The 27,208-nt window shown below is 45.6% G+C and overlaps 2 protein-coding genes across 2 annotated transcripts; one reads left to right on the forward strand and one right to left on the reverse strand.

Annotated features, from left to right (window-relative positions):
• The first annotated feature begins 38 nt into the window (after window positions 1-38).
• DELE1 (DAP3 binding cell death enhancer 1) lies at window positions 39-18,486 on the forward strand. The gene is made up of 11 exons (XM_081206495.1): window positions 39-198; window positions 291-399; window positions 6,788-6,863; window positions 7,003-7,138; window positions 7,382-7,522; window positions 8,911-8,972; window positions 13,284-13,377; window positions 15,272-15,414; window positions 16,501-16,665; window positions 17,277-17,394; window positions 17,509-18,486. The coding sequence occupies exons 1-11, from the start codon at window positions 147-149 to the stop codon at window positions 17,754-17,756; spliced, it is 1,344 nt and encodes a 447-aa protein (XP_081062621.1). The 5' UTR covers window positions 39-146; the 3' UTR covers window positions 17,757-18,486.
• PCDH12 (protocadherin 12) lies at window positions 18,435-25,910 on the reverse strand. The gene is made up of 4 exons (XM_081206214.1): window positions 22,380-25,910; window positions 21,163-21,260; window positions 20,201-20,313; window positions 18,435-19,178 (listed from the first exon to the last, which is right to left on the reverse strand). Exons 1-4 carry the CDS (start codon window positions 25,077-25,079, stop codon window positions 18,889-18,891), a joined length of 3,201 nt encoding a protein of 1,066 aa, XP_081062340.1. The 5' UTR covers window positions 25,080-25,910; the 3' UTR covers window positions 18,435-18,888.
• Between the last annotated feature and the right edge of the window lie 1,298 nt (window positions 25,911-27,208).

The raw sequence follows: 27,208 nt of genomic DNA on the forward strand, positions 1-27,208 counted from the left end.
ATTTCCCCCTCCCTCCCGCTTCGGCCTCTTCGAGGAAGGGGCGGGGCACCCGGAGCTCGCCGGAGACCCCCCCCGGAAGTCAGCCGCTCGTGGCGCGAGCCTGACGCAAGCCGGGCGCTCTGGCGGGGGCGACGAGGCCCCTCTCTATGGTCGCCGGGACGATGCTGTGGCGGCTGCTGTGGAGCCTCGGCCGGGGAGGTGCGTCCCGCCTCGGGGCGGAGGGGGGGGGGCGCGCGGCGGGGGCCTCTCGCCCCTCTCCTCATCTCTGTCTCTTTCTCTCCCGTGCGCAGTGAGGCTCCCCGGAGGAGGAGGAGGCGGCGGCACCGTCGCCCTCTGCCGCCACCGGCCTGTGGGCCCGGCCCGGCCCTGTGACGGAGACCCCTCGCCGACCGAGGACAGGTGAGGCGCCGAACCCCCGCCGCACCTGCAGCCGCGCTCTCCGTAGGGGGGGGGGCTGTCATTGCCGTTATCACTGTTATTTATTGGGGCTTGTGAGCCGCTTCGTCTTGCCCGCAAGCAGAGGCAGGAGAAATAAAGCACCAAGCAGGGCTGACGGGAAGAATCCCACCTGCTTCTGAAAAGGGCGAAGGGCTGCCCAGGGAAACGATGGCGCCAGGTGAGCCTCCCTGGGTTACCTGCGCAGGTGTAAACGACAACCCCCTCCCCCAGGCCTCCCCAAGTTGCTGGATCAGCTTCGTCCCTTACGTTAATTCAACGAGAAGAACTTGTAATTGGATTTCAATTAAACATGCAATTAATTGGTCGCTCTTTTGAATTTTATTGGGTTCTTAGCGGGCCATGCAAACCACAGGGGCTCCCAAAAAGTTTGGGAAACAGCCAATAAACCTTTGGCTGTTACACAGAGACTTCAGGTAGAGAGCAGCATCAGAAACACAGCAGGCATGGCTGTGTGGAAAGAAGCGAAGTGCTGTCGTTTCCTTTTAATCAGACTTTGCTCCTGTGTGGGTGGATTTTGAAAAGGCAGTGAAAGTAGAAAAATAACGAGATTTATCCTTGCTTGCAATCTGAAACATGTTTTGGGTTGGATCGCTTGTGGGAATCTAAAACAATCACTGACAGAAAGAGAATCACTTTCCTGTACAGTCAGGTACTATATCAGTGGGGCAAAAGGAGAAATAAAGAACAGCGACAATTTTCTTGTTTATTTCCCCAACAATATATATATATAAAACAATATTAAAACGAAAACCTTCTGAAATTGGACTACATAACTGGCAATCATTTATTACTGTACAGTAACCATTCATGGCTGAAATAAAGTTATAAGGCATGAATTTTGTGCTTTATAACTTTAGACTACATTTGGATTGGTAAGAACAATTGTTACTATTCTAAGTGCAAAAGAAATGATGGAAATCCATACAGTGGTATCTTGGTTTGCATACATCTTGGTTTGCATACGTTTTGGATTACTAACACATCAAACCTGGAAGTGCATGTCCCGGTTTGCAATCTTTTTTTGGATTACAACCCACGGGGGTGGGGGGTGGATTACGAACGAATTATTTTTGGAGGTCCCATTGGTGAAAGCGCTCCTTGAGTTACAACCTGTTTTGGTTTACAAACAGACCTCCGGAACGGATTATGGTTGTAAACCAAGGTACCACTGTATTTTTGCAAATTTTCTTTTTAAATGGTATCACAGCTGTGGCCTTAATAAAAACAAATTGGCTAGAAATGATGGCATAGAATTGTGATTTGCTATAGTGAGGATAATAATAAGAAATGTCTAATTTTAGTTCGTTCGTTCGTTCATTCGTTGGTTCATTCATTGAAGGAGACCTAGCTGACCAAGATTGACCCACAGGCTAGAAGTTTCTCACCCCTGGCCTAAACTGACACCTCACAGCAAGCCCAGAATCTGGGCAAAACCAGGCCTTAAGGCAGAAATGGGACTCTCCCCACACCACACCCCCTGGCTAGAATGTGTCCTTGGATTTTGATCATGCTTCTTGAATGGAGGATAGAGAGGGATGTCTGAGTGTATGTAAATACAAGTCTACTATATAAAGTTAAAGTTTGTTGCTCTAATTTTGCACTGGTATTCCCCCCCCCCCCCCGAATGCTAGCTTAAAAAGAATTCATTTCTCAGTCTGAAAACAGGTTCTCCATCCCAGCCCTAACCTTGGCTCTTTTCAGCATTAGTTCTGTCCTGCGATATTCAAGATGGGTGGCAGCTCAAGCAGTTGTCCAGAAGAAGAGTTCTTGTTTGCCTGAGGCTACATTCTTTAAAGCAGATTTCCAGTGTGCTTAAAGGGAAATATGTGCAATTTATATTCTCAGCATGTGATTGTAATGATCAAAGCCATTTTTTTCTCTGGAACAAGACTTTCAAGCTCATGCTCATTTTTCAGAGCTCATTGGCTTTGGTTGCAAAACTGTACAAATAAAGGGCTTTAGAAACTGCAAAGTTTATTCACCCTGGGGTTCTTTTTGTGGGGTGCGGAGCGGGGAAACCTTAGCTATTTCAGAGGGAAGACTTTTCACATGAGGGCTCTTCAATAGAGTGTTTGCTACCTTCACCTTAGTGTAGTCAAATTTTGGCAACTGTAAAGTGATCAGGAAATATTGCTCACTGCAGACACATAGATTATCAATATAGCTTTGGCAAGGATTGTGTTATTTTAATATCTTTGGGAGTCTTATGGAAATAAAGCTTTGAGCTTCTTGTTGCCTGTGCTTTTATGACTTCTGGTCTGCCCAGCTCCACATTACAGGTGTTTCAAAGATGAATTTTGGGCATAGTTATAGTTAAGGGTGGGTTGGGGGAGCTAATGTGCCTTGGAAGAGGGCCAGGTCTCTTCTTTCTCTTACATCAACCCTCCACCTTGTTGTGTTGTATCAGTTTTAAGCTCATAGAATTGTGCCTGCAAGCATGATATTCTGCCCCAACAAGACATGGGTCCAATTAGGAAACTCTCAAATAAGAAATGTACATTTTCCTCAATTTTTGTTCAACCCAATTTGTAATAATATTAAACACATACACACAATGCTCTTTTGACATTTGGAAAAAATGGCAGAAAAAATACTGTTCGTATATTCACCACTAATGCCAATGAAGTACTATTCTAAAGCTAATGACCTCTCTATTAAGAATACATTATTTTGACAACCAAAGGGTTATTGTTTGAAATATTTTTACCAAAATTCATGCCCAATCTCAAGAAAGCAATTAACCTTGGCATTAAGGAACCTTACCTGTAAGATGGCTTCACGCTTATCAACTTTTAGATCTATTGCAAGACCCTGTAGTCCACTCTCATGCCATTCATCTGTTCTCCTAATGGAAAGGTATTTGTGGTAGCAATGTTTAAGAGCTTACTGAATTTGTATTATGAGATTTTAAACAAGTTTAAAATCTAATTGGGAGATGAACCTGAAGGAAACCAAAGATGAAGCTACCTGGTCAGGAATGTGGGGGGAAGGCCCCTTTAAATCTAACACTGTTCTTACAAGGGAACAGGCATTAAAAATCGCTCATAAATGGTATTTTACACTGGTCAATTTTTCCGGTATCTCTTTGGAGTCCTACCATTTGTGCTGGAGAGAATACAGTCAACAGTGCACATATGTGGTGGGAATGTCCAAAACAACAAATATAGTTTGAGATATAAGTAGACATTTTAAAAATTATTAAAGACCATATTCAGTTTTCTCCAAAACTTGCTTTACGCTGGCTATTTGAAGGAATAAATGGGGATATTAAATCCAAAGAACTGCATGCCTTCCTGATTTCTTGCAGCCAGACTGTCTAACTCAATGCTGGAAGACACTTTTGATTTCAATATTACAAACTAGTGGAATAAGATTTGGAGCTTTGCTCTTCAGGAAAATAATAATAATTTAATAACAATAGTTTTATTATTTATACCCTGCCCATCTGGCTGGGTTTTCCCAGCCACTCTAGGTGGCTTCCATCACATATAAGAACAAAAGATGTCAAACATTTCAAAAAAGCCAAGACGGCATTTCAGATTCCTAAAGGGAAAGGTAGAATCAGGCTCCTTCATGACAGTCTGGTGGGGAATTTTTAGACTCTGTTAAAACCCATCAAATACATCCACCTGTTCCTTCGGCAGTTACGGACCTCTGGGTCAAGTAACTTGCTCCATACTCACCTTGGCTGGAAGAAACGCAACCATAATCCTTCTCAACATAATCCTTTGACCCTCAGCTTCTTAGTTGTCAGCTTAACCGCACTGATCCTTTATATAATAGTATAGCAATATTATGAACAATTGTTATTGCCCTATGCCTCATGTTTGTTTTTCTGTTAATGTATATGCAGAATATTAGTTTTGAAACTTAATAAATAAAAAACAGCTATGCCTGCCAGCTTTCCTTGGAAAACAGTGCCCACTGTCACCACGCAATTCTTTTGTAGCCAGAGGAGCTGGTCATGTCATTCCAGTTCTTTTTCCATCGCTACCTCTACACATACACTCAGCAAGGAGCTGTGGCCAGTCCTGGCTTTGATGAGTGTACCTGCATTATATATCTGTTTTCAAGCAGCTCCCCATTAATGCTTTATATTTTTAGGTGTGTGTTTTATTTTATTTTTTAAAGTGATGAGTTCTGAAAGTGGTTTGTGTCAGTGACCCTATTAGAATATTGCTTTGATGTGGACGCTGGTGCATGTTCTCAGATTAGCATACCATGCTCCAAGCATAGCCTAAGTCCCACTGCCTCCCTGAATCCCTGAGGCACTTGGGACAGCCATTACTGATACAGATTTAATAGCACTGCAGTTCATTACATGGTCACAGGTTATTAAACAGAGAAGACTGAGGAATTAGATTTCAAGACTTTAATAATGCTCCAAATGATAGATGTAAACCATAAAATAAGCTGCAATACAATATTCCCTCATCTTACATGGGACTCAGATCCAAGGGTTTCACGCAGCACTATTTTTCTAGAAAAAGAGGTGCTGGAACTCACCATGAATGCCTCCCTTGTTCTCCTATAATGGCAGTGCTGTCCACCTGAGAGGTGCCAGAACTGAGTTCTGGTGAGTTCCGGCTGAAAGAGAAACCTGGTTACATCAAGCCCTTGGATCCGCCCCATGGCTTGTGGGGAAGAGAGCATCCCCAGCACTCCCAGATCTGGCACACTAAGTGGGCCTTGCTCAGCAAGCAAAGCATAGAGCTTTAAAACCTTTTTTACACTGGGTTGCCAAAGCAGACCTGGTGCTAAAATAGCTTTTAAGATCTCCGCCTTGCTTGGGGAGCAAGGACTGCTTGGTGTGCTGGCATGAGATCACCCCCAAAAGTCAGATTGTCCCATGAGATCTTGTGAGAGTATTCCAAAGTTGGTGTGCCAAGTGGACCTAATTCAGAGAGATCTTTTAAGCTACCTGCCTTCCTTTGAACTTCCGGTCTGCCTTCAACAGCGTATTGTTGAGATCGCATGAGTCAAATGCATGTAAGGTGAAGGATTACTGTTCTTGGATTTCTCAGTTAAACAGAACTTCCCCCTTATCCCTTTGGGGTTTCGAGTGGAACATTGCACATGCAGGGACAGTTTTTCCAGGCCTGCACTTGAGTCCATGCCTTCCTGTCTCACCTGCAGGATACTGTCCTAGGTGTGGGGTTACTGTCTGTGGGAGACACTGCTCTCAGCTGTTGGTAGAGCACAGAGTGTTAAAGCAATACATTTTGGCCAAGACACAGTATACACATATAGCACAGTGCTGAAAAGCATGTTCAGGGCACGTGCAACTGCCCACAGGGGCAGCTGCAGAAACAATACCTTGTGGCATGGTTGCTGCCTTTCTTTGTTTACCTCTGTGGGGTACTTTCTTCCCGTTGTGGAGGTGGAGTGGGAGTTGCTGTTGAATATTTGTGTCTAGAGTTCCAAGGCAAGGTATAAGTCTGGGTTCTAGTTAAAGGAGTGTTAGCTATGTGCTCTGACAGGCTGCTTTGTGCAGAGTGCCCTTTCTCCCTAGATACCATCACCCTTGGGTGTTCTAAGTGTGCACACCCTGAGGCAAGAAAGTAATAGCTCCAGCATTTGAGTTCTCTCCCTCTGTGGGGTTCATAGGCTGTTGGTGGTATGTTGTAACTGGGGGCTGGTTTGCATCATATTTTACTTCATCATGAGGGTGGCTTGAGGTGTAGGGGTAGGCAGAGGTTGTTTTGTTTTCTTTTTCTCTCTACCGAGTTTTTTTAAAAATAAATTATTTATTTAAAGTTTATCTCATCTTCTGCTGCCATGGCAGGGGGGACGGGAAGGGGTTTCTGCCATATCCAGGAGATCATGAGTACAGAATTGCAATCTAAAATCCAAAAAAAAATTCATCACCCTCTAGAAATCTGCATTTTGCTCCAGCTTGAATTACATCCATGCTGGAAAGGCAGAACACAACCAGCATCAGGCTTACACAAGTTCACAGATGGAACCATGTCCTCTACTCAAACGTCACTATACATTGGACACTTACCCAGAGCTTCCAGTGCTATTGTTCTGGATCCACCTAACACTAAATCGAAGCAAACATAGGGTGAATAGTTCATAGGGGGAAAAGAAAAATGTTCAGTTAACTTTTCTACCTCTGCTTACATACAGGAGAAACCTAGATGAATATTAATATGAAAACTGAGTGGCGGGTAACCCCGTCCGCAAAAAAGGTGGTGTCTGAGTGTAGATTTTGGAGTAGGTCGCACATAGCCTTTTCTCCAAAGCTTTGGTGCAGGCTGAATTAAATGCAAGCTTATTTTCTGGTTTCCATACCCGTTTTCTTTTCTTGTCCTTCTTTCTGAAGCCGGCATGGTAGGCACCAGCAGCACAGAAGTTGTGGATGTGGGAACCTCTTGCATCACTGCACATCCTTCACCTTGGTAAGTAGGCCTGGAATGATTGCATGGTAAAAGAGAGTGGTCGCTTTGGGGGCAGAAGTCTTTATAATAGGAACAGAGTTGTATATAGCCTTTAACAAAGCTGTTCTGATAGTCCCTAATCCTTGCTCTCCTTTGTTAGAGTGCATTGGCTGTTCTTGCTGTGGAGTTGGTGAAGCATGTTCGAAGGCTGAGCTCTGTGCAACCAGGTGGAGGAGATGTTGGGTTTTACCAATTGGAGAGTCATCTTGCTGTTTTGCCCCAAAGTCAACATTCAGGTAAGCTTGCTAGGGAATAGCACAGTTGAGTCTAGAGCATCATGTGCTGGGAAGAATACACTGCACACACACACACACACACACACACACACACACTCTTCAGCTATATGTAATGCACTTGAAACTCCAGCAGCAAAACTGTATCAGAATTGTAAAGACTCCTAGATGTTTGAAGATCTGTCTTTGTAAAATAGGGATTGAGACAGCATCCTATGTACTTCTAATATGTTTCCTCTCCTTCAGTCCCTCCCACAGCCCCTTCTGCTTGCTCCAGTGGGAAAGAGGAACAACATTTCTTCGTGGGAGACGACTCCAGCTATGCACCAAAGAATCCATCTAGCAAAACTTCACAGCCAAAACAATATCAACATGTTTCAGAAACAGGTACAGATCTTGATTTTAGAATGCAAAGACACGTCAGAAGGCATGGGGTAGTGGCCAGCTGCAAACGAGGACAGGCAAATCAGCAGGTCATGCAAGCAGCCTGTTCTGAGGCAAAAGCCTGGAGAGAATTTGGCTTGGGACATGGTTGCCTGAGATGTCTCTGGTTAAACAGGAGATTCTCTTGTGGGCTTTCCAATCAGTAGCTGCTTTATGGAACTTTCCAGTCAAGTACCTTGTGTTTCAAAAGCATTTGTTCTTATTTGGGTTGTTAAATAATGGGGAAGACAGGTTAGAATGAATATATCACCCTTATTTTCATACTTTTAATGAAAGGAGAAAGTGGGACTTAAAAATGTCTATAAAAAGAGGAAGTTTAAAGTCTTGTTGAAACAAACTGATGAGCAACATAGTCATCAATAAACTATTAGTAACACAAATAGCTGCAATTTAAGAAGAAAAATTGTTTACATTATGGTAATTACCTTCTGGCCATAGGTGAAAGGGAATATTAAAATATATTTGGGGTTCTTGTAATCAACAGGTATTTGGGTCATTACAGAATCTCTACAATTCAGTAGAGAGAGTGGGTATAGCTGTACAGTAGCCTTGTGGCTAATGTGAGAGAAATCCTGTTTCTATGAACCAGTGAAGTTTCCTTACTGTTTAGCCCAGTACTGTCTTCTCCAGGTGGCAACTGTTTTCCAAGGTTTCTGCAATAGCAATTCCCATCCCTCCTCTAAGATCCAGGGGTTGAACCTGGGACTGCTATATGCAAAGCACGTGTTCTTACACTAAGGTAATGTGGAGGCGCAGGAGCGTGCCCATCTAATCACACAACTGCTAATAAGGAACCCCCTTATTAACCACAGGTTTCATCCCAGTCTGGTGAGCTTTTGTGGAGACAGGCAGCAGTATAGGCCTAGGTATAGTGCTGTACCTGACTGAGCTCTCCTGCTTCTGTCCAAATGTGTCACAGATTCTTGGTCCTTATTCCACTTCCATGGACTAAGGACCTTATTCCACTTTCATGCCACAGGTTGCTACCCATGCTGTGCAAAGAACGGTTCTGGCCAAATTATTTATTTGACTGAGTTCTCAAAGATGAGCAGGATGACTGTTGAGTCAGAATAGACCCATTTAAATTCATGGGTAAGGTTGAGTTAAACCTGTTAATTTCAGTGGGTTTATTCAGAGTGAAAGTTAGTTGAAGGGACATAGAAGAGAGCTGTCCGCTGTAAGGCATATCACAAAATATTGCTGATTTAACAGAAGAGTAGGAGAGGAAGCTGCAACTTCCAGATCTGTGCAACCAGAACTATGGCAGGGAAGGCAACTCGGTATTGAGGCCCAGACGGTCATTGCCTTATCTTTTTTTTGTTTTTTTGCAGGGGACATCCTCTTCCTATCCAGCACAGGCTCTGAACCAGACTCGTGCCTATTACGCTTGCAGGTAATGCCTCTTTTCTTTTTGTGGGACTTGACTTTTAGCATGAATTTAGCTCAGGGTTTCTAAAGTAAGAGATAATGAGCTAGGGAAGGGTTTTTAATTTTTCGAAAGCATGAACACACTCTCTGCATAACCTTGATACCACTTGCCATATTAGTGTCATGTGGATTTCATGTACATTTTGGTATACTTCAGGGACACCCGTGATAGCTTTGAGACCAACTAAATTCAGGGTAGAAGCAAAGGCACATATTTTAATGTTTGCTTTGGAACTCCTACCTTGACATGGTTGTACAATGAGAGTAAGAAATGGATATGCCTATGTAGATTGAGCTATAAGGCAACACAGTCTTGGGCCATGATCACTAGCACCACCCCAGGTGAAGAATCTTGGCTTGTTTACTGAAGCGGTATTGTCCACGTTTCCTTTTGTTACCCAGAATTTGCAGGTATACCTTGTCTCTTGAAATGTGCCAAACATTGAGACAGCTCACTTAATGCAAACTGTATACATTGACATAAAAAGTGTTTAAAGATTTTGGCTTGACTCATCTGACAACAGTTGGTTGATGTGCAGTCACACAATGTGCATGTTCCAACTGTTCAGGGGATAAAGCCGCTAGCAACAGAACGTTCTCCAGCTTCTGTGAAAGAAGAAGAAAATACCAACTTTGGCTGGGATTAAAATTCCTATGCCTTCCCCATTCTGGCACTCTCCAGATGGTTTGGACTTCAGTGTCCATCAGCCCCAGCCAGCATGGCCCACGGTCCAAGATCATGCAAGTTTTAGTCTAAAACATGTGAAGGGCACCACATTGGGGAAGGCTGCCCAGGAACAGTGAGGAGAGGTTCAGAATGGAGCAGAGCCTCAGAAGGAGGCTGAGTAGTTAGTACAGGCTTCCTCAAACTCAGCCCTCCAGATGTTTTGAGACTACAATTCCCATCATCCCTGACCACTGGTCCTGCTAGCTAGGGATCATGGGAGTTGTAGGCCAAACACATCTGGAGGACTGAGTTTGAGGAAGCCTGAGTTAGTGTGATGAGATACAGGAACCCAAGGGAAGGATAGGTGAAAGAGACTGAAACCTTTAAAAAAGCAGGACAGAGAAGACCAAGTGGTATCTGATAAGAAAGTGGAAAGCTCACATGGCTGTACAGATAGAAGAAGCTATATGGTAATAGCAGGAAGTAGGCTTGTCCAGGTAAGGAGAATATCTAACAGAGAGTGGTGGTGTCTCAGCTAAGTGGTATCAAGTAGATGTGGGGTGAAAAACAGAGACTTGGGGAAATAATGGTGTCACAACCGAGATTGGAGATGGAACTGGATAGTGAACTTTAAACAACAGCCTTGCTGTGTCTGCCAGGTTGTTCAGGCCTGAGACACATGGTTCGGGAATTTTTCACCTAGTGCCTTACTAGGATTTCCAGTTTTACTAAAATCATGTTTAAAGATACAAGATGCATTTTAATCATGACTGTAGAAGTTTGGATTGATGAAAGAGGCAAGGAGAGTAAGGCTGGGGCAAGAGCTCACACAGTGCTGTGGCTGCGTACTCTTGAATTCAGGTTGTTGTCATTATTGTTGTTGTTGTTACAATGGTACCTTGGTTTACAACCATAATCCGTTCCGGAGGTCCGTTTGTAAACCAGAACAAGTTGTAACCCAAAGCACGATTTTGCCAATGGGGCCTCCAAAAAATTGTTGTTTGTAAGCCAAAAAAATGGGTTGTGATCCAAAAAAAGGTTGCAAACCAGGACACGCACTTCCGGGTTTGACGTGTTTGTAATCCAAAACGTATGCAAACCAAGACATATGCAAACCAAGGTACCACTGTATTATTATTTCCTGCAGCATGTTGCACTCAAAATACCATACAAAAGGAAAATACGGGCAATGACCGATTAACACGCGTCTGAATGATGCGCAATCATGCACATGTGAACGATGCCAAACCTGGAAGTGACCCCAAAAGTCTCTAAACACTTCACTAAAAGGGTGGAATGGGGGCAGGGCAGGGTGGAACGGGGGTTGCTTACCCGCACTCCACCGGTGCCCACAGGGGCCAGGGACAGGTGGGTAATTTCTGGATCCAAATCTGGAAGCACACTTTTCATGCCAGAGAGCTGCATTCACATCTTTTGTATTATTATCAAGCCAGGCTTTATAGCTTCTGATACAAAAGCATTTTTAATTTTCCATAAGGAAGGACTAACCCATCTTGCTTTCTGGCAACAGTCCTTCCTGCCTCTTAATCCCGACAAGATGAAGAGTATCCTGTAATATATACTTCTGCCATCTGATGGCACCAAATCATTCCAGTACTGAAATTGCTGACTCTGTAGATTTGCTAAAGATTCACTGAAAAAATAAAACACTTACTTGGCTTCAGTAAAATTAGCATGTGCTAACTTTCTGAACTTTCTGAAATCTTCTTTTAAAGTGTTGACTTTAATGTCAAGAAATAAGGGATATACTGAAGAGTTAAGAGGGCAAAAAAACCATTGTGTATACTTCACTTAAAAAGCCCTCTAAACATCTGACAGGAAGTGAAATAGCTATGTTGTATCTGATGATAAGAGATTCTCCAAATGTTCATTGCTAGTACCAGATTGAGAGAGGCTGGACTCAGTGAACCCTGTGATCAAGCAGAGCTGCTCTTGCTATAGCTGCATGTAAAGTCTTGAGTGCCAATAAGTTATGAGTGCCGCAGCTGTCAGGCTGAAACAGAAGGGAATAGTGTTAAAGGTGGAACTGCCTAGACCATCTCCCCACTAATGTGGTTTTCCAGGGCTTGGGAAGAGGTTTCCCTCCTCCACCACCACCCTGCCGCCTGATTTCTGTGACACGTTCCAAGTCTTCTCTTAGTAGATCCAGGGCATAGACCCCTGGGAAGAGGGATTGATTGAAGAACCACCGTGAGGGGAGTAGAAGTCTCCTAGCAACTCTCAGCACCCTTAATGAACTATAGTTCCCAAGAATCTTTGAGGGAAATTCCTCCAGGGAATCTTGACTAAACACCCCAGATACAAAATTAGTTTGATCAAGACTTACAAGAAAGGGACATTTGTTTAAATGTAGGTCAGTTAACGCACAGACATGCAACCACAATTCAGTTCTGAAGCAAACTCCAAGAGCATTTTCTTCTACTACTGCAAATTTAGCATGCATTCTAGAAAAGTAGTACAGTTTATGTGTGTAAGCAATACCATTCTGTTCTACCATAACTGTGCAACAAACATGTAACATGATAAAGAAGGAATCTGTTCTGAAGAGATGGAGAATATGATTTAAAATGCATCATTTTGGGTTTTGGGATGTAGCCATTAAAAGTGTGGCCATATGTCATGAGATACATCTGAATGTATCTAAATTTCCAATTGAAAGGAAGGATAATGGCATTTTTTGATATTTTGAACTGATCTCTTACACTATATTTCTGTTGAGTTTTTAGTTCCCTCTTTCCATCTGGGGCCTATTCACATGGAGTTGGTATATTAGATTATTTGTAAAGAGTACCAAATTCACAGCCAGGATAGCATATTTCATGTCACCAAGGTCTGCAGTCCAAAGCAGTGTGAAAATGCCAGGACAGCCACTTGTGACATTTGTCAGTTCACACCTCTGAACTGCGGGGTCACTGCTATGGCAACATTCTGACCAGCAGTTTCCCAAAGCCCAGTGACAAGTCTACACTTCAGGAAATGACTCCACCTGTCCAGTCCAGCAGGAGACTGGACGATATGATTATCAGTATATTAGCCTTGATATTCTCAGCAGTGATAGGAAATCAGACTTTGTGTTCAACACAAGTGGGAGAATGAAATAGTTTTTATCTGTCCACTTGCAAATTGCTGCAGTTGCTCCAGAAAACCATCCACTTCTTTCTCTCTTATTTTCGTGATCCTTCGGTTAACAGCCATTAGGAAAGGACAGTCTTTTAATTCTCACTCCAAATGTCTGGTGACTGTAGGATTGCCACACAGTATGAGCATTTCTTTGGTACAGAACCTGGAACTAGTCCCAAAACATCATAAAGATGTCACAGAAGGGGCGGAATGTGCGGGTTTGGAACATAACGCCTGCACAAAATGCAGATTTCCTATATGTGAAATTGCATATAATGGGGAGCACCATCTAAAAAGCCAAACTCTGCCCCAAATCCACCAATCTCCATCACAATCATTTCTTCCAAACCTCCTTTCTCAAACGCATGTAGGTGGGGAAGATGCCTGTAATGTGAAAGCTAGTGCAAAGAGAGGATTGTCCACAGATGGGCAACCTATACACGGTTTTCATTTTTGCCTCCTGTGCAGGGTAATCTGGAAGAGGAGTCATCTGTTGGTGAAGCTGCTTCTCAAGTGCACCAGGTGTTTCAAGCCAGCATTTCCGTGGCATCAAACATCCTTGGTAACAGCTTATAGAGTTACTTATCCAGTCTTCATCAGGCAGGGGCTTCTGTCTTCAACTGTGTCATAGACCTGACAGAGATACTAGAGGTTTATGCCACTCACTTATGTTAAAAAGGGCAATGACTCAGGCCCAGAGAAAGGACTTATCTAGCACAGTGTTCTGTAGGTCCCTTTCCTTTCAGTTTTATGCAGTTTACTCAGCCCCCTAAGTATTCTGCATAGATTTATCTTGTAACATTTGCTGGGAGAGCAGAGCTGTTTGTTCTGGGATGCAGCAAAAACTCCCTCTTTGCCCCCCTTTTTATATGGCTAAACCTTTCCTTGGTCTTTGGTTAAATCACCTTAGCTTGCTCCATTCTCTTGGATGACCCAGTCTAACTTTGTATAAGCCAGTTATCTTGTATACACCTCCCCCTGCTCCAGTACTTTCCCCATGAAAACCCACCCTTAACCGCTGAATCAGAGCAAACGGCAATCCGCAGAAAACTCAGAATTGCCATTCGTTCCGCTTCAGCGTTAAGAGAGCAGGTTTCCGCAGGAAAAGCACTGGGGGGAAGGGGAGTGCTCAGACCTGGCACTTTAAAGCACAGACCTTCCTCTAGGAAGTGCAGCACAGAAGGGAGTGTGAATGAGCCCTGAGCATCGCAGCAGCAGGGAGAAACTCAAAAATCCTTCTGATGAGTCTCAAAATACAGTGGGAGCTTGAAATAATAACAATGACAGTTAACATGCTGGGCTGGGGAAGGAATGAATTAATTAAAAACCATGATTTATAAACCTTTATACAGTTTTTTTGTGGGGAGGGGTTGCGGGGAAGAGGAGATGGAAGAATTAATAATGTGATTTGCACTGTCTTGAGGGGGGAAATGAATTAATTGGATGAAATGAATTAATTGCACTATCTTGAGGGAGAAATTGATTTATAAGAGTGGAAATAATAATTAATAATTTTTCGCACGCTGTCCCAGGGGGAGCGGGGATAATTTGTGCACTTTGGATTCAGTCATGGCCATTTTTGTGTGCAGTGCCGGATGGGTGGCCATGGGGGGGTAGGGAAGACCTGGGGGAAAGGTTCACCATCACGGCTCAATGGTTTGTGGCAATGATAGAGAGCATGTGTTGAATCTAGAAAGTCTCAGGTTCAGTCCTCAGCAACCTACGTTTTCAAAGGGTCTCAAGTTAGAAGGCATTGGGGGGGGTTCTCGCAATGAAAACTGCTGTTGTTGAGAGTAGATACCAAGATGTAGATACCTAGATGTACCAAAGGTATGACTTCATACGAAAGAGCTTCATAGGAGCTGTGCTTTAAGGTAGTTTCTTTCCATGTGTGCCTGGGTACATGAAATGACATGTGAAATATTTCGCATTTAAGTAAAAAAAAGCATTCATCCCGTGATGACTAGATAAGTAGGTGAGAGTGTGGTGCATTTGAACATTTTTTCACCAGAGTGCTTTTTTTGCAACAGCATCCTATTTCACTATTGTCATGTCCTGCCTAGTTAAATAAGATTAAAGGAAGACTTTGCAGAAGTTACATGACCAGCTGCTTGCTGCGTAACTCTGTCCAATTGTATACTCCGTGCCACCTTAAGTACCTGAGTATGTACTGTTTTTAGCTGTAAAACAGAGATAGTAGGACTTGCTGGATGTAGTGTAATGCAGTGGGAACTTGTCTGAAAATTAATTTGAAGGTGCATAACAGGAGGTACTGGAATCAGTACATTTTATATTGAATTGCCACTGCCTGCCTCATCTTCACTGCAGGATAGCCTCTGAATTAGCGAATAGTTTGAAGCATAAGTGTCCTCCTGAGGGTATTCTCTCTTTGATAATAGGTGCAATCACCATCTCAGGTTAGAATTTGGACCACTGTTTTTACATTATTTTCCCAGGGCTTGAGAACATGCATGACAAGCAGTGGAAAATGGCCTTTTCCTGCTTCAAGCTGGCTGCAGATCAGAACCACAGCAAAGCCCAGTTTAATGTGGGATTGTGCTACGAACACGGAAGAGGCACCAAGAAGAACATGGCCAAGGTCCTCTATTCCCATTTGTTTCTTGGCTTGTGTGTTGCTGCTGTGCACAAGAGGGAAGGAGAGTGTGGGTGCAACTTCAGTGTGTGCCATATGTGTTGGGAGACATAATTTGTTTCTCTTTCTGAGTCACAAGCTTTAACCCAGAGAACTGCAGTGGGATACTTGCTGCAGTTCATCACACACATTGGATTTGTATGTGAAAGTTCCCAGAGTCAATCCCCAGCATCTTCAGGTAGGGCTGGGAATGCTCCCTGCCTGAAACCCCTGAATTCAGCTTCCGGTCATTGTAGGGAATGCTCAGGTGGATGGTCTGACTCAGTAGAAGGCAGCTTCCTGTGTCCCTTTCTCATATTTTCCCTGATAGTCTTCCCAGCTGATCCCAAGAGAGCATGGCTATCCCTGTAACACTCACTGTCATAAGAAACTAGCAACAAAACAGCTTTATGTGCAACGGCAGGCTAGAGTGGAGCATTTGCCATAACGATGGAGGTGGGGGTAGGGGGCAGCCACTCCAGCTGCAGCAGTGACCCAGTTCATCTCTTGCTCCAGGCTGCCTGAGCTTCCTTTGTTTTTGCGTCCTTGCTCAAAGGGGGGTCAGGCTCTAGGCAGGAAATATCGGTCCTCCAAGTTGCGCCTTTTCCAAGTGTTCCAGTACAAGAGAAACTCATTTATTCAGTTACGAAGAATCTTCCATTATGCCGAAGCTCAAAGAGAACCTCAGTAGAGGTACTTAACGTCCACATTATAGCAGAGCCTCCAGTTGCATTATGCAACTTGTGCCTGCAGCTTAGTCAAAAGCTACCCTGTAAGGAGCCAATGTTTTCACACAAGAGAGCTAAAACATTCAGCAAGAGAGAGAAAGATGTCAGGGCTGTCCAAAGGAGTCTCCAGCTGCTGCCCCCTCCTCCCCCAGGCAGGTATTCCACTTTGTAGTAGTTCTTCCTTGCAGTGGGGTTGGGGCTAACATGCCAGGCCACTTTCCTGCCAATCATGTGTGGGACTGAAGCCAGCAGGGAGGAACACTTGCTTGTCTGGCAGGAGTACAGTTTATCGGATGTGTAGTAGTGTCCCTGTTCTCTGTTCTAGGCAGTCTTCTACTACCAGCGGGCTGCTCGCCAGGGACACCCCATGGCCCAGCAGCGCTACACTCAGTGTCTCCTCCGCCACTGCCCAAGAGCAGACAAGAAGGAAAATGTGCCCCAGGAAGGCGTGGGTTTGTTGGACGAAGGCGCTGCTGCTGGGCTGACAGAGGTGAACATCAGCTTGGAGAGATATGGCGTACTGTTCAGAAGTAGAAGTAGGCTGTCCATGGGTGACATGAGAATCCTTTTCTTTTGCTCTTTACAGTTTAGCTGTTTGGCATGCTTAGGTGAAGAGGTGCTTGACTGGCTCAGTCAAGGCATGTTAATGCAGGCTGTGCAACTATCCACTCCTCTTGCTTTCCATCTGGCCACAAACACAAGATCCATGAGCTGCTATGCCTCTGTTTTTGCTAGGCTTTCTTTGTTCCTTGATAGCTATTCTTCAGTTCACTAAAACAAATGGCAGCCCAGTATCTGCCACAATCTAGGTATTTTTAAAGTGAACATAAGCCTTGGCAGCTGGGCTTTTCTTTTTAATTATGCATAGTGATAGATCTGGCTTTGGAGAATTTGCAGTTTTTTAAAAGGCAGTGCATGTGGAAAGGCCCAGGGCGGTGTTTACAGCTTAAGCATGGTCTTTTGCCTTGAATTGGATGGTTCTAAAATAATAATATACTGCATTTCAGGTGCATTGGAGTGGATGGTTAATGCTCTTTATACACATGTACTTGCATGTAGGATTTCTCAAGCAGCTTTCATTTGTGTGTTTGCTGTGAAAAGGGCACTGGAGTCTCCCAGAACTCACCGACAGCAAGACAGCGTTACCAGGAAGCAGCAGCTGCTGGCTCCAAGGCTGCACAGGAGAGAATCAAAGTAATGGCACAGGAGGAGATAGCAGGTACTGAGTTGGGGGGGGGGGCGCGGAATGGTGTGGAAATGGTGCTTACTGGAGAATGAATGAAATGTTGGCTACTGCAGTTGTGATAATTATGTGATATTCTCTCTCACTTAGCTACACAGATCCGGGACCAGTCACCACTGGCAGCAAAAACCTCTTCATCCAGCCCTTGCCTTCAGCTCCTGGATCAGCTGCCAGCTTCTCACTTTGGACAGCCAGCTTTTGGCCTGCTTCACTCCTGGAGCACAGGAAGCCTTAGGGATGCAGCAAATAGCTCTGCAAACTGCATGCCTACCACAGCTTTCCCAGATAACCTCAAGCTGCAGTCTTTAGCGTGGTCTTCAGGAGTAGCAGTTGGATAACATGGCTAATGAGAAACTTTCTGCTCTAGATGGTGGCTGTGTTACCGGCTGCCACAGTGATCCTTTTAAGAGGCAAATCACATGGGCATAGCCGGCACCTGTTTCCGTCTCTTCCTAAATGTATAACTTCTTATTTGACAGTTTGCCCACAGCATAATGATACAGTGGAGGCTATCCACCTGTGAATGGAGTCAGGATACAGGGTTCCTGCTGAGTGACCCTGAGTTCCTGCTGAGTGACCCTTGCACCATGGAAGCAAATGTTGCATCCGCAAAATGAACACGGGGAGCCTATAGACTGCAGTTTTGAGGGCCAAGTCTTGAAGCACTTGGTGCTGAAGTTAAGCAGATGTGGACTTCCACATCCCATGTAAAGGGATACAATCATAAATGGTTTCTGAAAATCAGACAAGCGATTTCACACTGTAGTCAGAAATTGGGGAAGGAGTCTGCCCTAGTCTTCTTTCTCTAAAAGATTTGAGCTTACTGAATTTAATTGCACAAGGAATTCTGCTGATTCTCCCCTTCATTTCAGAAAGGAAAGGAGATTTTTAGCCACGTTTCAGAATCTTAAGGGAGCGAAAGGACCTTCTTTCTAATGGGAAGGAAATTTTAATGCAATAGAATAAAAACAGGAAGTGGAGTTTGGGAGGTAGACTGAATAATTCAAAGAACAGAATTTGGTTCCTGAGAGTTTTATTTTTATTATAAATAAATAACGGACTCAAGCAGCAGCTTCTAAATTTCATTGTTGTATTAAAGCCTGGTAATGGGTAAGAAGCACCTGCTGGAGACTCAGTGCCTGACCAAGAAGCAGCATTTCCTTACCTTAGCTCCTGCTCCCACTCAATTCAAAATAATTAAATAGTGGCCGGGAGGGGGTGGGCAGGGAGCCTTATTCTCCAGCTTGCCTTTCATTGTCCCATAGAGGTATGCTGATTTCCTGCAGCAGGGATGTGGTAAGAACAAAGAGGACTGGCCGCTAGTAGTTGTTCCGGAAGAGGTGAAGGTCTCCTTGCTACTGCAATTGCCAGTTCTGTTGCCCAAAGCACTGTCCGTTTCAGCCCCCACATCATCTCTAGTCAGATCTTGGGGCTCGCTACATTCTGAGAGTTGCTCAAGAGCCCCAATCATCAATCTACCTGGGGACTGACTTTCTGAGCCAAGATCTTCTCAAAAAGTGTATTCATCTCTGAGAGGAAGGTACTGGAAAGCCTGGGCTCTTCTGAGTTTGGCTTGTGCCCAGCTGCTTTGCCAAAGGTTGCAAAAGTGTGAGGTTCATCTCTGCCTGTGGTTTCCTCGCTCAGTGGAGACGGTACTGCCCCTGGTGAGACAATATTGTCCTTGTAGTCAGTTGAGATGGGAAAGGACAGCCTCGCCATCCATGCTGGGTCTTCCACGTTCAGCTGATCAAGATCCAGCCCTACAGGGTGGGGGAAAGAATAAATTAGGCTTCATTGATAAGGATAGACTCGGGGCTACACGAGTCCTGTAATTCCATGTGAGTACTGATTTCAGAACTCTGCATCATGTTAATCTCATTACTCGTTTTAAAATCAAAAGCAAATTTCTACCCCTTAATGTTTCCAATGCTTTGTGGGTCGGGGGGACACCACAATAAGATTTTTGTTGTTCATCAGCGGTTGACGTAACTGCTGCCCCCTCCATTTCTAGCAGAAGCAGAATGAATTATGTACTCAGGATTTTACACAGAGAGCCAGTGTGGTATAGTGGTTAGAGCAGGCATAGTCAAACTCCGGCCCTCCATATGCTTGGGACTACAATTCCCATCATCCCTGACCACTGGTCCTGTTAGCTAGGGATGATGGGAATTGTAGTCCCAAACATCTGGAGGGCCGGGGTTTTTTCCTGTGCCTGGGTTAGAGCGATGGACAGAGACTTGGGAGACCAGAGATCAAATCCCTGAAGCTCACTGGGTGACCTTGAACGAGTCACTGCCTCTCAGCTGACCCTACCTCACAGGCTTGTTGTGGAGATTAAAGGAAGAGGATGAGAACCATGTATGCTACCTTGAGCTTGGAGAAAAAGAGAGTATTTTAAATAAACAGATAAGCCTGTCTACCTCCTTCCTTGGAGGTTGGATGGCCATCTGTCATGGATGATTTAGTTGGGATTCCTGCATTGCAGGGGGTCGGGCTAGATGACCCCTGGGGTCCCCTCCAACCCTATATAATTCTATTATTCTACCTTGATCACTAGGAAGAGGATCCCAGCAATGCACTACTCTTCCTGTGTCTTTTCCTAGGTAGCATATGGGTAGCATAGGTAGCATATCACAGAACAGGGATTAGAGACAGAAATGTGTCTCTAAGGGTGCCTAGTCAGCTATTATGTGATGGGCCCGTGAAAGGATAAGATCAGCTAGGATACAGCTTCAGAGACTGCACCACTGAGACGGAGGAGACACGAGTGATGGTATCTCACCAGATGGGCAGTCCAGTAGGTTCCCTAGCTCCTTTCCCAGCAGCTCCCAATCATGATGTTCACAGCCGCTGCCCTCCTTGGTGATGAGATCCTCAACATTTGAATTGGGGTTCCTGTGGAAAAGGAGAAGCATCTTAAGTGATTGGGTCTTCACCCAACACAGGAGAAACTGTCCCTTCCATTGTCCTGCTCAGTCTGCGCTTTGCAGAGATCCCACAGTGACAAGCCTAAGGGGATATGCCCAACAGCAGCAGTGGATAAGAGAGAACGTGCATTAACTGTTAATAAACAAAACCACAGTACTATGCCTTATACAACCTTCATTGTAAGAGAACCATTAGACATTCAGTTCTTTAGACATTCAGCACATTATCAGTCAACTCTTTAAAAAAATGTAGGAACTGGCTGCACCTCTACCGAAGACTTCCTCTCAGCAAAAGTGCCTGGCTCTTTAAATGTAAAGGTAAAGGTACCCCTGACCGTTAGGTCCAGTTGCGGATGACTCGGGTTGCGCGTTCATCTCGCTCTATAGACCGAGGGAGCTGGCGTTTGTCTGCAGACAGCTTCCAGGTCATGACTAAGCTGCTTCTGGTGAACCAGAGCAGCACACTGAAATGGCATTTACCTTCCCGCCGGAGTGGTACCTATTTATCTACTTGCCCTTGACATGCTTCCGAACTGCTAGGTGGGCAGGAGCAGGGACTGAGCAATGGGAGCTCACCCCGTCTCATGGATTCAAATTGCTGACTTCTGATCAGCAAGCCCTAGGCTCTGTGGTTTAGACCACAGCGCCACCCACGTCCCTTATCTTTAAAGGTACAGGACCTATTAAACAGTGGGCAAACCTAACACCAGTGATAGGGAGACAAGTTTCTACAGGACATGAGGGATAGGCCAGTCATTTCCAGTGAAGGAGAAAAGCTGCTTTACAAGGCTGGGCATATAAGCTGCACAAAACTCACCTGCAAGAAGCATTCTTGGCAGTGTACTTGTTTCCTCTGTGGTTGGGCTTAGGCTGCACTTGGCCCTGATGCAGTAGAGACAACAACTGCGAGATTTGCTGAAAGACAGGAAGAGCCGGTATCCGCATACAATCCTGACCAGAGCTGTTTCCTAACAGGATATCCCCACTCCCCTATGCTCCGCTTGAGCTATTTATAATGTCTAGTGCTCTTCCCCTCTCTGCAAGAAAACAAGCCATTTGTGTCTATCTGCATTTCTGTTTACTCACAGCAGCTACCACCCATCATGCAAAGCTGGCAACCGCTGCAGCGTTACAGTGGTTTGAATGGTGCTGAACTTGCCAAGTTGGACAGTTTCCTCTGAGCAATTTCTAATGCACACTCTAGTTGCAAGCCTACGTAGGTTGGCACTGCTTATAAATCTAGCAACCCTGAATAGAACAGCGGAGGAACTAAATCTCACCCCTTGCCCACCACTGGCAGCTCAAAGATGTAGCCATGCAGTGCCACAGCTAAGTGTTTTGAAGCCTGGGCTCCCAATTCCTTTCGTCCCTCAGCTCTCTGCGATCTGTCACTATACAGATTAAAAGGATGATAGGTGAAGTGGCAGGAAGTTACAAAACAGAAGCTGCCCCTGGACAGTGATTTGTAAAACCAGAGTGACATATGTGAGGCTGAAATCCTAGACACATAATACAGAGCAATCCCCATTACACACCATGGGACATAACTTCCAAGTAAACTTCCTGCACAGGACTGCCCTGTAAGCAATGCTGAAGTAAAAGGGGTAGAAATCAATCCTGCTACAAGTGTTTACTGCTCAGATAAAGAAAACACAGAAATGGGTGCAAAAATAAAATTCTGCCAGATCCGACTGACTAGTTTGTCACGGCTTTCTTGAACAGAAGGACCTCTTCTTTCCTCGCTCCATCAGCCATATTTAATAGATGAACCTGTTTTACAAGGTTAGGCAAAAAGAGTAGAATAAAACCAGCTGCCCTCAGTAAGCCTATCCGTTTGCTGGCATCTGGGACTTTGTCTACCACTTTGAAAACAAAATTACTTGAATCTGAAAAGGAAGCATAATATAATTTATATTTATTTCAATAGCCAACTATGCATCACCACCCACAAGAGATGGATTACTATATATCCCTATTCTGTGGTACCTACCCCTTTCCCACAACCCACCCTATTCCCGTCCTGAAGTCTCTTACCTGGACGGGGGCAGATTCCATGGCTAGTTGTCCTCCGGGGCCTTGCTCAGCAAGAGCTGCCAGAGAAAGCCTCACAAGGCTTCTCAAGATGTGCTGGCGACTAGGAGCCTCCTCTGGACCTGCTATAGCCTTTTCCGACAAGTGGTCTTTAGGCCAGAAGATGGAGTCGAGCAGTTTTTTATCCGTGGGCTGCACATCCCGGGCGCTGGGGCTTCTGAACCTTTGTGCATAGCAAGGAGCCTGCTCAGCAAGGCTGCTGGAATTTCTCTGGTTCCTGAGGGTCCTGTACAGCGTGGGCGTCATGTGGCATGGCACCCCCAAGGCCTTAAGCCAGGCAGCTTCCGATGGATTCTCTATCTCAGCCGGAGGCTGCTGGACATCCTCCTGCTGCAGCACAGGCACAACATGGATGTCTGCTTTCTGGATGGGTTTGGGGGGTTTCTTCGGCTGCTGTTGGCTGTAAGCCTGCTCTGCTTCCCGACAGTTATATGCCATGCTGCCGTGCTTCTCCCTTTTGCACAGGGACATAATCAGCCCCAAGCCTACCAAAGAGATGGCAAGCAACCCTAGAAGGCAGATCCCCGTCACCACAGAGGGGCTGAGGGGCTGGGACACCGGGAAAGAATCAGGCATGCGCTCACAATGGCTCTTGAATGTGATCTTCACCAGAAATCTGGTGGAGAGTGGCACCGGGCCTCGGTCACTCACAGATATCAGCAGGTCCCATTCCCTGCCCAAAAGGCTGCTAGCATTGCTACCATTCAGATAAAGCTGCCCAGACTGGGGATCAAGGACACAGATGCCGGCTTCGTTGCCACTCAGGATGCTGTAGAGCAACGTCCCATTCAGACCAGAGTCTGCATCGGTTGCCAGTATAGTGAGCAGAAGGGGTGCATTAACCGAGGCGGCTAGTTCGGAGCTCCCTTCTTCCTTGGGCACCAGCACATGTCCAGTGTCAGGATCCACAAGGGCAGTGACACTTGCACGGCCACCTTCCAGCTCTGGCTTTATTACCACTGGGGAATTGTCATTCACATCAAGCACAGTGACCGTCATGGAAACGTTGGCCGATAGCTGAGGCTGGCCCATATCTTCTGCTATTACAAGGAAGTCAAGGCTGGTAATCTTCTCGGCATCAAAAGCCGCATGGGCTCTGATTTCCCCAGTGCTGGCATCAATAGCGAGCCACTCTAGAACTAGTGGATCTGGGATTCTGTACACAACTTTCCCATTAAGGCCTGAGTCTGCATCTTGGGCCCTGACCATAACTAAAACAGAAGACGGCTCACTGTTCTCTGCAATGGAAACATGATAATGGTTGGTTTCAAAGCAGGGCATGTTGTCGTTGACATCACTGACATGGACAGTGAAATGTCTGGTTGTGGCCAGCAATGGGGTCCCTCGGTCCTGGGCCAGCAAGGTCAGGTGATGCTGTGTCCAGCTCTCCCTGTCCAAGGGGGCATTTGTTAGCAACATGTAGCTGCCAGGCGAGAACCTTTTCAAGGCAAAGTGTTCTTCACCTTGCCTGAGGTAACAATCCACCTGCCCATTACGGCCTGAATCGGGGTCAAATGCTGTCACTAGAGCAACAAAGCTGCCCTGGGGTTGAGCTTCTGATAATACGGCTGCTTGTTTCGCCCAGGTGACTTGGATCTCGGGCGTATTGTCATTGACATCCAGAACACGTATGAAGAGCTTGCAGTGAGCTGGAATGGAGTTGGCACCCTGGTCTCTGGCTTGCACCTCCAACTCATAGGCTGAGTTCTTCTCATAATCCAGTGACTGCTGCAAAAGGACACTGCCTGTGTGACGCTCCACAGCAAACGTTCTTAGCACCTCCTCAGAAACATGTTTGCTGAAGGAGTATTCAATCTCTCCGTTAGGTCCTTGATCAGGATCAGTGGCAGTGAGGTTGATCAGAAAAGTCCCGGGTAAAGCATCTTCCCTGATCTCCACTGACACAGAACCCTGGGCAAACGTGGGGCTGTTATCATTGGAGTCCAGCACATGCACAGTCACAACAGTGGTCCCAGATCTAGGGGGAACTCCATGATCAACTGCAGTCAAGACCAACTCAAACGAGGAGTAGAGCTCCCGGTCCACTTCTTTAATGACCACCAGCTCTGCCTGCTGAGTTCCGTCAGAACCGGCTGTGACCTCTAAGGCAAAGTGCTCACTGGGTGACAAGAAGTAGGAACAGAAACCATTAGAGCCAGCATCTGGGTCCAGGGCTCGGCCCAAAGGGATTCGAGTCTGTAAGGATACACTTTCAGATATCTCCAGCTCCAGTGCCGCTTGAGGAAACCGAGGCCCATTGTCGTTGATGTCCAAGACGTGGATCTCCACATGGATCAGGGTGAAGTATTGAGCCGCTAGAACGCTGAATGAGAGGACACACGGGTCTCTGTGGTGGCACAGCTGCTCCCTGTTCAGCCTCCCTGTGGTGCTCAGCAAACCGTCTCGAGAGTCCATCTGTATGGGAAACACTGCAGAAGACTGAAGCAGCTGAAAGGTTCCCCAACTGCCCTCTGTCCGGCCAATTTCTTCCGACAGCCTTCCCAGAACAGTCCCAGGCTGTACTTCCTCCAGAATCTGATACTGCATGGTGAATGTAGAAACTTCCTGACAATCCATCAGCAGAAAAAAAGAGCACAATATCGGAACACATAACGCCAAGGACATTCTTCTGAATGGTGGCATTGCAAATTTCAACCCCTCTGTACGTGGGGTTGGTCTGAAAGTTGACTATCCTAAAGACTCCAAAAGAACACAAAGCCTTCCTTGGAGGCAAGATCCATTTCCACCTTTCTGCTGCAGGAAAATCAGACTCTCCAGATAATGCCAGCGATTGTACAGCTGCTTCTCTTGCTAGCGCTCAACCCCCCCCCCCCTGAGCTGGGGGCTTGGAAAGAGCAGAGAGCGTGTATTCTGCCCCCCTAGAAATGTAGACTTCGCCCTGCAGCTTCCTGCCAAGGCCATTTCCTAGGGAAACTCCACCTACAGGAAAGGGGAGGTAGACCAGCTGCACAATGGCCGGCTCTAGGTGGGATTTGCAAGGAAGCTGGGAACAGGAGTGGTCTTGCCTACATCCCAGAGCAGAGGTAATGCACAAATCTAGGGCGTGGTGATGATCAGCCTATACCTAACCTAGATATGCCAAAGCAAACAACACACATGGATCTGCTTGGATCAGCTTCTAGGGATCTGCCCCCTCTTCCCCAAGGTGTTCTTGTATAGTGTGAACTGTAGGCTCACCTGCCAAAATCAACAGGATGAAGTGTTTAGTGGCACGGAGATCACTACTATCACCTGCTAAATGTGACAGCAAGGACAGCCTTACTTCCTCTTCCCATATGTAATAATAATAATAATTTTTATTTTTACCCCACCCTCCCCGGCTAGAGCTGGGCTCAGGGCGGCTAACACCAGTAAAATTACAATAAAAACATAATAATAAATTTTATTGTACCCTGATTACAGCTGCCCCTGCTCCTATTCTCTCTTGAACACTGTCTACCACTCTGACTGTCCCATCATATGAGAAACTACAGCTGTTTGTGATTATGAAAGAGATGAGGAAAGAAGGAATTTCACATGAGGAAGCAGCAGCGTTGTCCATACTTCCCGTTTTTGTTATTTGTTTAAAGAGGACCACCACACTGCGTGTCATTTTACAGAGAAAATATGGAGCAAGAAAAGGAAATATGCCTGTTCCTATGCACCGGGAGGTGGGCGGGAATGTCAACAAAAGGGAGAGACATTGTGAATCATGTAAGCAAACACAGTTACCATGTTAACATTATCCACCAAGTATTATTTTGTCTGGATTAAAGAATCCAGTTCTTAATAAAGATTGTGCAGCAGAGGGAGCGCTAACATCACTAAGTTAAATCGCTGACCGTGGCTCTCTGTTAGAAGATCTTGCTGAAAAGATTGCCAGCAAAAAGGTTCTTGAGGTGGGTTGGGGAAACCAAAAAAAGCTTATTTAGCACATCTGAAGATACAAGTTCCCAGATATATTGTCTCAGGATTGCTTTGTCAGGGAATCCAAGAACTGTAACCCATAGCCCCTCACATTTACCTTCCCACTTAAATACACAATCCCCTCCAAAGCTCCTACAGTGGGGTAGGAGAGCTGGCGGGGGGAAATCACATCTGAAACCCAATGTGCCACTTTGGTTTCAGATGGGTAAAGAATCATAGAATCATAGAATCATAGAGTTGGAAGAGACCACCAGGGCCATCGAGTCCAACCCCCTGCCAAGCAGGAAACACCATCAGAGCACTCCTGACATATGGTTGTCAAGCCTCTGCTTGAAGACCTCCAAAGAAGGAGACTCCACCACACTCCTTGGCAGCAAATGCCACTGTCGAACAGCTCTTACTGACCCCTGACCATTAGGTCCAGTCGTGGCCGACTCTGGGGTTGCGACGCTCATCTTGCTTTACTGTCCGAGGGAGCCAGCGTACAGCTTCTGGGTCATGTGGCCAGCGTGACTAAGCCGCTTCTGGTGAACCAGAGCAGCACATGGAAACGGCATTTACCTTCCCGCCGGAGTGCTACCTATTTATCTACTTGCACTTTGACGTGCTTTCGAACTGCTAGGTTGGCAGGAGCAGGGACTGAGCAACAGGAGCTCACCCCATCACAGGGATTCAAACCGCCGACCTTCTGATTGGCAAGTCCTAGGCTCTGTGGTTTAACCCACAACGCCACCCGCGTCCCATGGGTCAGATGGGTAGACGAGTCTAAAAAGCCCAGGACACAAATTTTCATGGCCTTCTAGCGGCTCATTTACCAGAAGCGATGCATTTAGTGTTAGCTCTGG

This window comes from Podarcis bocagei, assembly GCF_964188305.1.
Source record: "Podarcis bocagei genome assembly, chromosome: 8".
Lineage (NCBI taxonomy): Eukaryota > Metazoa > Chordata > Lepidosauria > Squamata > Lacertidae > Podarcis > Podarcis bocagei.

Coding starts and splice junctions, on each gene's coding strand:
- DELE1 (XM_081206495.1), top strand. CDS start 147: ATGGTCGCCGGGACGATGCTGTGGCGGCTGCTGTGGAGCCTCGGCCGG. Junction 6,864..7,002: donor ACTGCACATCCTTCACCTTG/GTAAGTAGGCCT, acceptor CTCCTTTGTTAG/AGTGCATTGGCTGTTCTTGC. Junction 8,973..13,283: donor CGTGCCTATTACGCTTGCAG/GTAATGCCTCTT, acceptor CCTCCTGTGCAG/GGTAATCTGGAAGAGGAGTC.
- PCDH12 (XM_081206214.1), bottom strand. CDS start 25,079: ATGCCACCATTCAGAAGAATGTCCTTGGCGTTATGTGTTCCGATATTG. Junction 21,261..22,379: donor TGGAATCTGCCCCCGTCCAG/GTAAGAGACTTC, acceptor CCTGTCTTTCAG/CAAATCTCGCAGTTGTTGTC. Junction 19,179..20,200: donor CCTACTGGACTGCCCATCTG/GTGAGATACCAT, acceptor CCCACCCTGTAG/GGCTGGATCTTGATCAGCTG.